The 14,797-nt window shown below is 56.0% G+C and overlaps 1 protein-coding gene across 19 annotated transcripts in view; it reads right to left on the reverse strand.

Moving 5' to 3' along the window:
- SCRIB (scribble planar cell polarity protein) overlaps window positions 1-14,797 on the reverse strand; it is a 117,176-nt gene that overhangs the window by 12,437 nt on the left and 89,942 nt on the right. For 15 of the 19 annotated variants that reach the window (XM_054057062.1, XM_054057066.1, XM_054057065.1 and 12 more), the window contains 8 exons: window positions 13,445-13,486; window positions 12,386-12,511; window positions 10,864-10,971; window positions 8,315-8,362; window positions 7,673-7,838; window positions 5,240-5,408; window positions 4,340-4,429; window positions 3,086-3,274 (listed from right to left, as the gene is read on the reverse strand). In XM_054057062.1, coding sequence (XP_053913037.1) covers window positions 3,086-3,274; window positions 4,340-4,429; window positions 5,240-5,408; window positions 7,673-7,838; window positions 8,315-8,362; window positions 10,864-10,971; window positions 12,386-12,511; window positions 13,445-13,486 — 938 coding nt within the window. The remainder of the gene's footprint in view (window positions 1-3,085; window positions 3,275-4,339; window positions 4,430-5,239; window positions 5,409-7,672; window positions 7,839-8,314; window positions 8,363-10,863; window positions 10,972-12,385; window positions 12,512-13,444; window positions 13,487-14,797) is intronic. The other 4 variants (XM_054057072.1, XM_054057069.1, XM_054057082.1 and 1 more) reach the window with 1 other exon arrangement.

The raw sequence follows: 14,797 nt of genomic DNA on the forward strand, positions 1-14,797 counted from the left end.
GACCTTCAGGCCATTCCCTCTTGTCCTGTCCTCTGTCACTTGGGAGAAGAGCTCAGCTCCCTCCTCTCCACAACCTCCTTTCAGGTAGTTGTAGAGAGCAATAAGGTCTCCCCTCAGCCTCCTCTTCTCCAGGCTAAACACCCCCAGCTCTCTCAGCCGCTCCTCGTCAGACGTTCTCCAGTCCCCTCACCAGCTTTGTTGCTCTTCTCTGGACACGCTCCAGAGCCTCAACATCCTTCTTGTACCGAGGGGCCCAGAAGTGAACACGGTATTTGAGGTTAGCAGGTTTGGGGACAACACTAAGCCGGGAGGAAGGGTCAATCTGCTGGAGGGTAGGGAGACTCTGCAGAGGGACCTGGCCAGCCTGGTCCATGGGCTGAGGGCAATGGGATGAGGTTCAACCAGGCCAAGTGCCAGGTCCTGCCTTTGCAACACAACAACCCCGTGCAGCTCCAGGCTTGGGGAAGAGCAGCTGGAAATCTGCCTGGAGGAGAAGGACCTGGGGGTGTTGGTTGAGAGCGGCTGATCATGAGCCAGCGGTGGCCCAGGTGGCCAAGAAAGCCAATGGCATCCTGGCCTGGATCAGAAACGGTGTGACCAGCAGGAGCAGGGAAGTGATTGTGCCCTTGCAGTCAGTGCTGGTTGGGCCACATCTCAAATCCTGGGTTCAGTCCTGGGCCCCTCACTCCAAGAAAGACGTTGAGGTCCTGGAGTGTGTCCAGAGAAGAGAACGGAGTGGGGAAGGGGCTGGAGAACAAGGATTATGAGGAACAGCTGAGGGCCCTGGGGCTGTTCAGCCTGGAGAAGAGGAGGCTGAGGGGAGACCTCACCACTTCTACAACTGCCTGAAAGGAGGTTGTGGAGAGGTGGGTGCTGGGCTCTTCTCCCAAGTGACAGGTGATGGGAGAAGAGGGAATGGCCTCAGGCTGTGCCAGGGCAGGTTCAGATTGGACATTAGGAAAAAATTCTTCACTGAAAGGGTCCTCAAGCACTGGCAGAGGAGCCCGGGGAGGTGATGGAGTCCTCATCCCCGCAGGGGTTTAAAAGCCGGGCAGATGAGGTGCTTGGGGATGGTTCACTAGCGGAGAGGTACGGTTGGAGTTGATAAATCTCAAAGGTCTTTTCCAACCTAGTTGTTCTATGATTCTACGATAAAGAGGATCACACTGTGGTGGCTGAGTGATTCCTGCCGATCCCAGAAGAAGCACAGCTCTAACCCCCATCAATGCACCACCAGACACTTCTCCACAAACTAGAGAAGGAGATGCACCTCGGGATTGGAAACAAAGCAGAGCTGAGGGCTTGGTCTGCAGGACTTAAACCCAGAAGCACTGGGTCTGATAAACAAAAAGCAAGGCGGCTTCATCATGTGTGAGCCCTCAGCTCTGAGAAGCTCTCCCTGCACCAGGTCAGTTCCCATGAGTATAATGCACTTTGAAGGGAAGAGTTGGAAGGGTTGGAATGCAGAGATCTCTCTCCTGCCCATAACTTGGCTATGCTCGATCAATCAACCCTTCCAAGCGTGATGAAGAACGTTCCTTGTGCCCTCAGCAACCTCAACAAAACCCTCGATAACCCAAGAGCCGATGGGCACACAGTAACGTGACAGAAACAAATTGTGGGGTCACCTAGAAAAATCCTGCACCTCCAGCATTTCCCAGATCTCTCGATCCACTGGTGACAGCAACTGGGTGATGGAAGCACAGAGTCCTCAGAGAAGTGCTGGAACCATGGAATGGTTTGGGTGAGAAGGGACCTCAAAGCCCACCCAGTCCCATCCCCTACCATGGGCAGGGACACCTCCCACTGGATCAGGGGCTCTGAGCCCCATCCAATCTGGCCTTGAACACCTCCAGGGATGGGGCAGCCACCACTGCTCTGGGCACCCTGGGCCAGGGCCTCCCCGCCCTCCTTGTGAACTTTTTCTTCCTAATGTCTAACCTAAATCTCCCCTTCTCCAATTTAAAGCCATTCCCCCTCGTCATGTCACTTCAGGCCCTTGGAAAAAGCCCCTCCCCAGCTTTCCTGGAGCTCCTTTCCATACTGGAAGCTACCCCAAGGTCACCCCAGAGCCTTCTCTTCTCCAGGCTGAACAACTCCAACTCTCAGCCTGTGCTCATAGCAGAGGTTCTCCAGCCCTCGCATCATCTCCCTGGCCTTCTCTGGACCCATTTCAACAGCTCCATGTCCTTCTTATGTTGGGGATTCCAGAACCAGAGCAGAGCAGAGGGGGCAGGATCCCCTCCCTCACCCTGCTGGCCACGCTGCTTTGGATGCAGCCCAGGACATGGGTGGTTTCTGGGTTGCGAGCACACATTGTCGGCTCCTGTGGAGCTTCTCCTCCCCCAGCACCCCAAGTCCTTCTCCTCCAGGCTGCTCCCAACCATGTTGTCCCACATCCAGTATTGAAGCCATGGATTGCTCCGATCCAGGTGCCTTGTTGAACCTGAGGTTCACACAGCCTCACTTCTCCAACTTGTCCAGGTTCCATCACCCTCAGAGTCTCCTCAGAAGACAACGGCACCGTTACCATCCATGGCTACCTACAAACACTGCCAAGTGGCACCACAGCTAATGGTAGCCCTGCCAGCACCTTGTCTGGCCGGCTGGCAAATCTGGGTCACCATCAACCCTGCTCCTCCAAAACTGCTCACTCAAAGCCCAAGAGAGTCTGTTTCCATTGTCCTTTAAATGCTCCTACGGGAACATCATGGGAAGGACACGACCGCCAGTTACGGAAGCAGTCTGACTGATTTCTGAAAGGAATTGGATGACACAGTAACCACCTGGACAACCTTTGAGTCCTGAGGTAAGACATTCTTCTTTCCAAAAGAACTTTCAATGCCTTTTCTAGCTGATGGAACAGCTCAGGGGAGTAAGAAAGTCCTTTCCTTGCTCATTTCTTGGCTTCAGCAAAGCTCAGCTCGGCCACGAGGTGGATGCTTTGCACTGTTTGGACATCACCTCTGCTAACGTCTGGCTTAGGGAGACTCTTATTTCCCATTTTTAATACCATGGAATCCCAAAGACCTGCAGGAGGTCCCTTCTCCTAACGAAAGGAACCGTGAAGGTCTTTCTGTCTCACCGTGCTGCCCTCCACATCGCGCGTTTCTCCGCCTCCAGAGCGCGACGTTCTGCTGGAGAAAGCTCCTTCTCTTGAACGCTGAGCAGCTCAGGGCTCTGCATGCGCAGTCGCTCCTGGTGCCGCCGCTCGGCTTTGGCCGTCCGCACAGGAGCCACTGGATCCCCGGGTCCGAGATAGGACGGACTCAGCCTGGGCAGAGAGAGACACAGTGAGAGGTTGGCCTGGTGCACCACAACTCATACCTGCTTGTTTGCAAGACAAAAGGTGGTGACCAACACCCCACGGTTTAGCACCATATCCGAGGACGTCATTTTGGGAGACAGAAGGACACGGAACAGAGCTGAGCTTCTCCTAAGATGTTGGTTCTGATCACGCCTTCTCTTTCCCAATAAGACCTTCCCTTTACATCCTAGGTCGGAGAAGCCATCTGCTCCACCATGGAACCAGAGTCATTTAGAATGATGGAATCATGGGATCATTTAGGTTGGGATAAACCTTTAAGATCATTGAGTCCTACTATTATGTTGGAAAAGACCCTTAAGATGATCAGGTCCAACTGTTCACCCACCACTGAACCATGTTCCCTGAGCGCTGCATCCACTGAGATTTTAAATCTCTCCAGGGATGGGGACTCCACCTCGGCCCTGCTGTGATGTTTGACAACCTTTTCCATGAAGGAACCGTTCCCAATATCCAATCTAAACCAGCGGGTGCCTTGCCTGGTCGGCACCTTCACCAACTGTGTCAGGAAGTTCTTTGTCTTCCACACATTCCAGGAACCTCCTGGACTGTTCACTCCCTGTTGTGTTGTATTCCCAGCAGACACCTGGTGAGATGAAGTCCTCCCAAGGGTGAGGACTTCCAATCGTGATGCTTTTCCCAGTAATTCATCTGCCTCATCACCCTGGTTGGGTGGTCTCCAACAGACCCCCACCGTGACGCCTGCCTTGTGGCCTTCCCCTTGATTCTTACCGAAGAACACCCAACCCTATCGTCACCATCATCGAGCTTCACGCAATCCAAATCCTTCCCACAATACAGGCCCCCCCAGCGCCTCTCCTTCTTCACCTGTCCCTTTGGAAGAGTTTGTAGCCATCCACCACCGCACCCTGGTTGTGTGACTCATCCCACCGTGTTTCTGTGATAGCAACTACACCATAGTTTTCCTGCTTCAAACTCTTCCTGGCTGTTGCCCGTGCTGGGTGAGGAATCACTTGGTAGATCCCAGACAAAGGACTCTGTGGATCCACTTACCCAGACATAGAGTTGGTTCTCTGTTCCGGCTTGATTCCCTCTTCCAGTGAATTCCTCTGTGAGCTGCTGTTCTCGCCGACCTCGGTGGGCCTAGAGCAAAACAAGACGTCAGCCAAGAGTCCCAGGGGCTGCATTCCTGAGAGAGGTTCCGAGCAGATCCAACCCCCGAGAGCACGAATGAGCTCAGTTTGAATACAACCCTAAGTCATGGAATCACAGAATGGTTTGGGCTGAAAGGGACCTCAAAGCCAACCCAGTCCCACTCCCTGCCATGGGCAGGGACACCTCCCACTGGATCAGGGGCTCCAGAGCCACATCCAACCTGGCCTGGAACCCCTCCAGGGATGGGGCAGCCACCGCTGCTCGGGGCAACCTGGGCCATGGCCTCCGCACCCTCACAGGAGAATATTTCTCCTTGAGATCTCACCCCAATCTCCCCTCCTTCGACTCGAAACCCTCGTCCTATCCCCGCACTCCCTGATTAAGAGCCCCTTCCCAGCTTTCCTGCAGCCCCTTTCCCTGCTGGAAGCTGTTCCAAGGTCTCCCCAAGGCCTTATGAGAAGTCTGTCCTCACGCCCCAGCTCCGTGCCCAAGAATTAGAAAACCATCAAGGCAACCTGCAGGAGAAGTCCAGGAGAACCAAGAAACAAGAGCCTAAAAACCCCAAACCCAGGCTCCCCATCAGGGCTGACCTTGAATTGTCTCTCTCAAAAACCCAACACCTCTCCTCACCCAAGTGCGCAGCTGCAGGAGCCGTTCTTCCACAAAGAAAGAGCTGGAAACCCCTGCCCATTTCTGTGCTGAAGAGGAAAAACGGCCCAGTCCCATTCCCAAAAAAATTATGGATAATGGGACACCTCTGACACACGAGAGAGCACGGAGCCACCAGTCCCATCTTACCGAGTTGCTGGAGCCGGGATGTTCCTTCCATTCAGTCTCTCAATCTTGTACTCAACACCTTCAATGATGATGCTGGACTGCGCGCTCGTCTCGGGCGCCTCCTTGGCCATCTCCTCCTCTTCCACCTCCTCCTCCAACAGAAGGGCTCGTTTCTGCTGCAGTTTCCGAGCTGCCAAAGTGAGACGGACTCATCTTAACCCTCAGCCCCCACAAGGACGCAACCCCCCAGGCAGGTCCTTATGTTCATCACCCCGCCAGGCTGTGCTGGTTTAAGTCCATGGCCTCTCCAGGGAGTCAAAGATGGTGACTGTCCCCCTCCGCTCCTCTCCTGAGACCCAACCTGGAGTCCTGTGCCCAGTTCTGGAATCCCCAACGTAAGCAAGACGTGGAGCTGTTGGACTGAGTCCAGAGGAGACCACGAAGATGATCCGAGGGCTGGAGCACCTCCTGTAGGAGGACAGGCTGGGAGAGTTGGGGTTGTTCAGTCTGGAGAAGAGAAGGCTCCGAGGAGATCTTACAGTAACCTTCCAGTATGGAAAGGGTCTCCAGGAAAGCTGGGGAGGGACTTTTTACAAAGGCACAGAGTGATAAGATGAGAGGGAATGGCTTTAAATTGGAGAAGTGAAGATTTAGATTGGACATTAGGAAGAAAATCTTCATGATGAGGGTGGGGAGGCCCTGGCCCAGGTTGCCCAGAGCAGTGGTGGCTGCTCCACCGCTGGAGAGGTTCCAGGCCAGGTTGGATGGAGCTTGGAGCCCCAGATCCAGTGGGAGGTGTCCTTGCCCATGGCAGGGGTGGGACTGGATGTGTTTTGAGGTCCCTTCCAGCCCAATCCACTCTATGATTCTATCGTTTGGGTTGGAAGGGACCATGAAGGTCATGCAGTCCAAACCCTGTACAGAGAGCAGGGACATCTTCAACTTCATGTCTTTGTTTCTTCTCCACTCCGCTAACGCTCTAGATGTCACAAACTCTATGCCATTCCCTCCTCCTTTATTCCCTAAAATCCCATCCTGGAGCACTCTTTGGCACGGATTCCAGTGGTTCATGAGTGCATCGAGGTGTGTCCAACCTCGGACTGGAAGCTGCTCGCAGCCTCTCCTTCTCCAGCATGGAAGCAAACCTTCTTCTGATGTAGCAAATCTCAAAACACACAGAAATTCAAGTCTGAACTCCCTTCATTACTCTCTAGTTTCCCTTTCCATACTTTACATCTTGATCTCTGTGTTTCCTACTTCTCTTTCAGCCAACACTGAGAGCCCAACACACCTGAAGAGCTTCTTATGGAGGACTTGTGGTTCTTCTGGCCACATCACACTGAAGAACCCCAAAATGAGGTTCTTATGGAGGACTTGTGGTTCTTCTGGCCACATCACACTGAAGAACCCCAAAATGAGGGGCTGAGGAACCCCAAAATGAGAAGCTGCAGCTGCTTTTTCTGACCTCCCTTTCTATCTTAGTTTGGGGTAGAAGGGACCTTAGAGATCATCTACTGATCACGAGCTCACTCTGTTTTTAAAATGTGTTCCTGTTCCTTTTAAAACGCACAATCCCTAGATTGAAAAAGACCTTTGAGATCTTCAATCCAACCATCCCTGTCCACCACTAATCCATCCCTGAGCACCTCATCTACTCATCTTTTAAACCCCTCAGGGATGGGGACTCCACCACCTCCTTGGGCTCCTCTGCCAGTGCTTGAGAAACCCTTCCGAGAAGATATTTTTCCTGATGTCCAATCTGAACCTTCCCATGTGCGACTTGAGGTCGTTTCCTCTCATCCCATCACCTGTCACTTGGGAGAAGAACCCAGCAACCACTTCTCCACAACCTCCTTTCAGACAGTTGCAGACAGTGATGAGGTCTCCCCTCAGCCTCCTCTTCTCCAGGCTAAACAACCCCGGGGCCCTCAGCCACCTCTCACAACCCTTGTTCTCCAAACCCTTCCCCAACTCCGTTCCCTTCTCCGGACGCGCTCCAGTCCCTCAAGGTCCTTCTTGGAGTGAGGGGCCAGAACTGAACCAGGATTCGAGGTGCAGCCTCACCGATGCTGAGTGTAGGGGGACGATCCTGTCCCTGCTCCTGCTGGCCACACCAGGGCTGATCCAAGCCTGGATGCCATTGGCCTTCTTGGCCACCTGGGACACCGCTGGCTCGTGTTCAGCCACTGTCGACCAACACCAAGAAGCATCAGCATCTGCAGTAGTTTTGGCAAATGTGATTGAAGTGTTTACCGAGGGCAGGAACGTAGAGAGCTCAGTGTTTCCACTGGTCCCAGAGGAACCATGGAGGATCCCAAAACGCCATCACATTCCGGCCCCGTGGACAACCACCCATGGGCTTTGGAAGGGCTGGAGCTCCAGCTGGAGCTCAGCCTCCCATGGAGAAGGCATTCTCCCAGACAGTCAAAAGTCCTTCCAGGGGTTTCAACCCACCTTCCTCCTCCTTCATCTTCTTCAGGTCATCCTCCCCGACCAGGGACACGCGCTTGGGTGGCTTCTCTGTCTGCTGCTGCTTCACCTCCATCTCGAAGTACTTCTGCCTCTCGCGGAAGGACCTCTGCTCCGGGCTGTGCAGCCCCGTGGTGCTGAGCATGGCCGCCTGCGGGAGACACGCGGTGCTGACACAGAGCCACGAGGAGAACCCGGCTCCTCACACCAACCTGGCACCACCACGGAGCCACGAGGAGAACCCGGCTCCCCACGTTGACCCAACACCACCACGGAGCCACAAGGAGAATTCAGCTCCCCATGTTGACCCAACACCGCCACAGAGCCACGACAAGAACACGGCTTCCCACACCAACCTGGCGCCACCACAGACCCACCAAGAGAACCCAGTTCCCCATGTTGACCGAACACCACCACGGAGCCACGAGGAGAACCTGGCTCCTTACACCAACCCGGCACCACCACGGAGCCACAACGAGAACCCAGCTCCCCATGATGACCCAATGGCACCACGGAGCCATGAGGAGAACCCGGTTCCCCACACCGACGCAGCCCCGTGCCCCACACTGACCAGTCCCAGACCCCCAAATCCCGACCCCCAGCAGTGCCCCCCAGTCCAGTCCTCACCTCCGGGGCCGCCTGGGGACTCTCGGTGCCGCTCTGGCCAGGCGACTCCTGAAAACAGAGAAACGGGTGCGCTCTAAGCTCGTTTCCAGCGCGGTCCCAGATGGCAGCGCATGGATCGGCTCATGTAACACCCGGAATTCCAAAGCCAGCACCACTTTAGGCTTCGCCATCCGGAGGGATAAAGGTTAACGATAAATCAAGGGATCAAATAGAAAAGAGATGGAGACAAATTTTTCACTTTTTAAAGGGAAACCCTGGTAAGCATCGGGAATTGTTGAGGAAGAGGAGCAGAGCGCCCGGCAGAGGACACCTGGACGTGCTTTAAATCCAGGACACAGCTATGGAAAATTACCACCAGGAAAGAAAGAATTCCACGTTTGCCAAAATAAATATCAGAATATTGGAGGAGCAGAACTACAGGGGGCAGAAATCAATCCACAAAATCCACCTGTGAGCCAGAAACCAGGAATTGCACAGGGAAAACGAGAACTGCCAGAGGTCACTGAAAAGATGGGCGCTTTTTAGGTACCCACACAGAAAGGCACCGCAGGAAGAGAGCAAAGAGAGGACCTTCAGCTCGACTTCACAGCCTCAGGTTGTGCTGGGAGGGTTTAGATTGGATATTGGGAACAATTCCTCCTGGGAATGAGCAGGGAAGCCCTGGCAGAAGCCGTCCAGGGTGGCAGGGGGCCCCATCCCTGGAGGGGCTCGGAAACCATGTGGATGTGGCACTTGGGGATGGAGTTCAGCCAACACAAGAAGGTTGGGCTGACGGCCGGACTGGATGAGCTTGGAGGGCTTTGCCAACCTCAGTGACTCCACGGCTCCATGATTTAATCAAACGCACTGCAAAAGTGAATGTGAAGTTTCAGTTCTGTGCAAGGAAGAAGCAAATAACGGAGAGGCGAAGAAGTGAAGGAAAAAAGCTCCTGGCTAAGAGGGGAACATCTGGAAACACCAATTATTGCCCCTAAGAGAGAGGAGAACCTCGGAGCTCCGCGTGCTCCCTGATCTGAGCGGAAGGACCTGGGAAACTGCGAGTCTGACAAGCGCGGGAGGAAGTTCAGGACTGAAAAATAAAGTCCTACAACCATGGAATGGTTTGGGTTGGAAGGGACCTCAAAGCCCATTCAGGTCCAACCCCCGCCATAGGCAGGGACACCTCCCACTGGTTGCTCCGAGCCCCATCCAACCTGGCCTTGAATCCCTCTAGGGATGGGTCTTTACTTTGTAAACGAAGTGCTTAGGGATATGGATTAGTAGTGGACAAGTACAGTTGGACTCGATGATCTCAAAGGTCTTTTCCAACCAAACGCTTCTATGATTTCATGATTTATAGAATCATAGAATAGAATTGCTTGGTTGGAAAAGACCTTTGAGATCATCAAGTCCAACCATACCCGTCCACTATTAAACCACCGCCGAGCACCTCATCTGCCCGGCTTTTAAACCCCTCCAAGGACGGGGACCCCACCACCTCCCCGGGCAGCTGTTTCACTGCTGGAGAACACTTTCAGTGAAGAAGTTTTTCCTGATGTCCAATCCAAACTTCCTCTGACACAACTTGAGACCGTTCCCTCTTGTCCCATCACCTATCCCCTGGCAGAAGAGACCAGAACTCATCACGCCACAACCTCCTTCCAGGCAGTTGTAGACAGTGATGAGGTCTCCCCTCAGCCTCCTCTTCTCCAGGCGATGCAACCCCAGGGCCCTCAGCTGCTCCTCTTAACCCTTGTCCTCCAGTCCCTTCCCCAGCTCTGTTCCCTTCTCTGGACACACTCCAGGACCTCAATGTCCTTCTTGCAGCGAGCGACCCAGAACTGAACCAGGATTTGAGGTGTGGCCTCCCCAGTGCCGAGTCCGGGAGCACAATCCCTGCGCTGCTGGTCACACTGTTTCTGACACAAGCCAAGATGCCATTGGCCTTCTTGGCCACCTGGGCCACCGCTGGCTCATGATCAGCCGCTGTCAAACAACACCCCCAGGTCCTTCTCCTCCTGGCAGATTTCCAGCTGCTCTTCCCCAAGCCTGGAGCTGCACGGGGTTGTTGTGTCCCAAGTGCAGGACCCGGCCCTTGGCCTGGTTGAACCTCATGCCGTTGTCCTCAGCGCATGGATGCAGGCTGGCCAGAAAAGCTGCAGCTTCCACGTCAGGTGGAAGGGCCACCAACATGGTTATGGGGGTAGAGGACATGAAAACAGGCTGAGAAGGCTGTGCTTGTTCAGCATGGAAGAGAGGAGCCTCAGGAAGGAGGGATCTGATCCTCATGTCAGGTTTCTGGATGGGGGTTACGGAGCCAGGTCAGACCCGTCAGATGGGAGGAGAAGCAAAGGACAAGCTGAGAAGAAACTCAAGTAAAACACACAGAAAACTCCTCTTCATGGCAAATCCAGTGACACATGGCAGACCCTGTCCACAGCGACCTCGGGATCTCCGTTTCTGGAAACCCGGATCTTCCATGGGTTGGGCCTGAGGATCTCCTGTAACCACCACGGGCAGTCTGCGTCTGCACCGCTTTTCTACCCCATCCACCCCACCGGTGCCGTTACCTGCGCCTCGAGCAGAGGGTGGGACAAGGGCACTGCTGCGAAGGTCTTGTAGGCTTGCTTGACGTTGGTGGGGATCTCATCGGGAGAGGGCGGTGACGGTGGCTTTTGCTGCAGGGACAGAGGCAGGAGACCACGATGAACATGGATGCCATGAAAACCGAATGGGGGGGACGCGGTGCAGCCCCTGCCATATGCGCCGGATGCAGCAGCACACGGATGACCACCCCGCGTCATCTCCAGGATGGAGCACGAACAGCTTCTGGTGGTACAGATCCTCACTGATCTGACCGAAATTCCAGGATGGATCTCTTGGCCAAGGGGCCAAACTGCTCCCAATCTCCAACCTGAACCTCCCCTGGCCCAACCGGAGGCCGATCCCTCTCCTCCCATCACTTTTTCCTTGGGAGAGGAGACCAACACCCACCTCACCACAGCCTCCTTTCCAGAGCTGCGCAGAGCCGGGAGGTCTCCCTTCAGCCTCCTCTTCTCCAACAGCCCCAGGTCCCTCACCGCTGCCACAACTCCTGCGCTCCAGCCCCTTCCCAGCTCCGTTCCCTTCTCCGCATGCACTCCAGCCCCTCCAGGTCTTTCTTGGAGCGAGGGGCCCAGAACTGAACCAGGATTTGATGTGCAGCCTCCCCAGCACCGAGTCCAGGTGCACAATCCCATCCCTGCTCCTGGGCTGATCCAGGTGCCACTGGCCTTGGCCACCTGGGCCACTGCTGGCTCGGGTTCAACCACTGTCAAACAACATCCCCAGGTCCCTCTCCTCCAGGCAGTTTTCCAGCCACTCCTCCCCAAGCCTGGAGCTGCACAGGGTTGTTGTGACCAAAACGCAGGACGCAGCCTGGTTGAGGGCCAAGTGAGACCCAGCGGTGTCAGAACATCACAGGATGCTCTGACCAGGACTCTCCTGGTGACGAGGATGGGTTCCTACCTGGGGCATCCAGGCTGAGGAGTGAACAAAACCCAAAAACCAGCCTTTGCCACAGCACAGGAACCTCAAACCACAGCATCGACACTGGGAGGACATATTCTGCCACCCCACCAGGAAGAGCTGCACCAGAGCAGACCCTGGAAGTTGTGTTCTCCACCTCCACCAGGAAGAGCTGCACCAGAGCAGACCCCGGAGGTCGTGTTCTCCATCTCCACCAGGAAGAGCTGCACCAGAGCAGACCCTGGAAGTTGTGTTCTCCACCTCCACCAGGAAGAGCTGCACCAGAGCAAACCCCGGAGGTCGTGTTCTCCATCTCCACCAGGAAGAGCTGCACCAGAGCAAACCCCGGAGGTCGTGTTCTCCATCTCCACCAGGAAGAGCTGCACCAGAGCAAACCCCGGAGGTTGTGTTCTCCACCTCCACCAGGAAGAGCTGCACCAGAGCAAACCCCGGAGGTCGTGTTCTCCACCTCCACCAGGAAGAGCAGCCCCGTGAGGTCGTGTTCTTCCACCCGGCCAGGAAGAGCAGCACTAGAGCAGCCCCAGGCAGAGATAGCTCAGGAAGAAGAAACCATGGGACACTTACGGAGGTCTGGACATAGGTGCAGAGCTCGGGTGGCTGGAAGGGGTTGGGGCTGTCCCCATCCTCCACGTTGTGCGTGGCCGCATTTTGTCGCACTCGGGCAAGAGGCTGTATGACGCCCGGCTTGGTCTGTGCCGCGGGAGACGGAGAGAGGAGGAGGAAGGAGGAAAGAGAGGAGAGAAATGAGCAGTGAGACACCTCAGCCATGCAAGTGACTAAGAGAAAGCTATGAACCTTGAGCCCGGGTGGAAGAGCTGCAAACACCAGCAACGCTCTTCTCCCGCCCTTGGGACACCACAACCCCGAGCAGCTCCAGGGCTGGGAAGAGCGGCTGGAAAGCTGCCTGGAGGAGAAGGACCTGGGGGTGTTGGTTGGCAGCGGGTGAACATGAGCCAGCAGTGGCCCAGGTGGCCAAGAAGGCCAACGGCGTCTTTGCTTGGATCGGAAACAGTGTGGCCAGCAGGAGCAGGGCAGGGATTGTGCTCCTGGACTCGGTGCTGGGGAGGCCACACCTCGAGTCCTGGTTCAGTTTTGGGCCCCTCACTGCAAGAAGGACCTTGAGGGGCCGGAGTGCATCCGGAGAAGGGAACGGAGCTGGGGAAGGGACTGGAGAACAAGGGTTGTGAGAGGTGGCTGAGGGCCCTGGGGCTGTTCAGCTTGGAGGAGGCTGAGGGGAGACCTCATCACTGTCTGCAACTGTCTGAGAGGAGGTTGTGGTGAGATGGGTTCTGGGCTCTTCTCCCAAGTGATGGGATGAGAGGAAACGGCCTCAAGCTACACCAGGGCAGGTTCAGACTGGACATTAGGAAAAACTTCTTCATGGAAAGGGTTTTCAGTCCCTGGCAGAGGAGCCCAGGGAGGTGGTGGAGTCTCCATCCCTGGAGGGGTTCAGGCAGATGAGGTGCTCAGGGATGGTACGGCGAGTGATGGTCTGAAGGTGATGGAACCCTAAAAGCCACCAAGGAGACTTGGAGGAGAGGACACACAGGAGGGAGAGGGGAGCTCCGAGTGCCGGAGGTGGCTCTGGGACAGCGCACTGGGCCTGGTGGAGGAAGGACTCACCGATTTGCTGTCGTCCTGCGAGGTGAGGAAGGAAATGGAGGCCTGAGAAGAGAAAAACCAGTGTGAATGTGGAGACCACGGAGGAAGCTGTTGGGTCACCCCACTCCGTACAAAGTGAAACACACAGCATTCAACCTGTCCCACCCGGCACACGGCAAAGCTCCCACAGCCCACCGACATCTGCCGTTCCTCCTCCTTCACATGGGGAACCGTCCAGAGCCCTCCCACCGGAGCTTCTTCAAATGGGGAGCAGCTCAGAGCCTCCCACGGGAGCGTCTTCACATGGGAAGCAGCCAAGAACCCTCCCACCAGAGGTTCTTCATGTTGGAAGCAGCTCAGAGCCTCCCATGGGAGCTTCTTCACGCCGGGAACAGCCCAGAGCCCTCCCACCAGAGGTTCTTCACACCAGGAACCGTCCAGAGCTTCCCATGGGATGTTCTCCTCACTCTCAGCCCTGCAAATCCTGGGCCCCGACCCCCCGTCCCGCTCCAGCTCCCGGCCTTGGGTCCCATCCCCTGCGCTTGAGCTCCAGCAAAGCCACCGGCACCACAGCTTCTCCGCCAGGAAGCACTCAGGGACGCTAGCGGCGAGCGAGGATTGGGGATGGAGCCCTCAGAGCTGGGATGGAGCGCTTGGAGCGTGCCGAGCCCAGGAACCGGGGATTGGGGATGGAGCCGAGGATGAGGGATGGAGCCCTTGGAATGTGCTGAACGTGGGAGCCAGGGAGTGGAGTCCAGGAGCTGGGGAACAGGGATGGAGCGATCGGAGCGTGGCGAGCCTGGGAGCTGGGGATCAGGGATGGAGCCGGGATGAGGGGTGGAGCCCTTGGAGCATGCTCAGCCTGGGTGTCAAGGATTGGGGATGGAGCCTGGGATGAAGGATGGAGCCCTCAGAGAGTGCTGAGCCTGGAAGCTAGGGATCAGGGATGCAATCCTCGGAGCGTGCTGACCCTGGAAACTAGGGATCAGGGATGGAGCCCTCGGAGCGTGCTGAGCCCGTGAGCTGGGGATCAGGGATGGAGCCCTCGGAGCGTGCTGAGCCCGTGAGCTGGGGATCAGGGATGGAGCCCTCGGAGCATGCTGCGCCCGTGAGCTGGAGATCAGGGATGGAGTTCTCGGAGTGTGCTGAGCCCAGGAGCTGGAGATCAGGGATGGAGCCCTTGGAGTGTGCTGAGCCCAGGAGCTACGGATCAGGGATGGAGCCCTCGGAGTGTGCTGAGCCCGGGAACTGGGATGAGGGATGGAGCCCTTGGAGTGTGCTGAGCCCAGGAGCTACGGATCAGAGACGGAGTCCTCGGAGCGTGCTGAGCCCGTGAGCTGGAGATCAGGGATGGAGCTCTCGGAGCGTGCTGAG

Source organism: Cuculus canorus, chromosome 2 (assembly GCF_017976375.1).
Source record: "Cuculus canorus isolate bCucCan1 chromosome 2, bCucCan1.pri, whole genome shotgun sequence".
Lineage (NCBI taxonomy): Eukaryota > Metazoa > Chordata > Aves > Cuculiformes > Cuculidae > Cuculus > Cuculus canorus.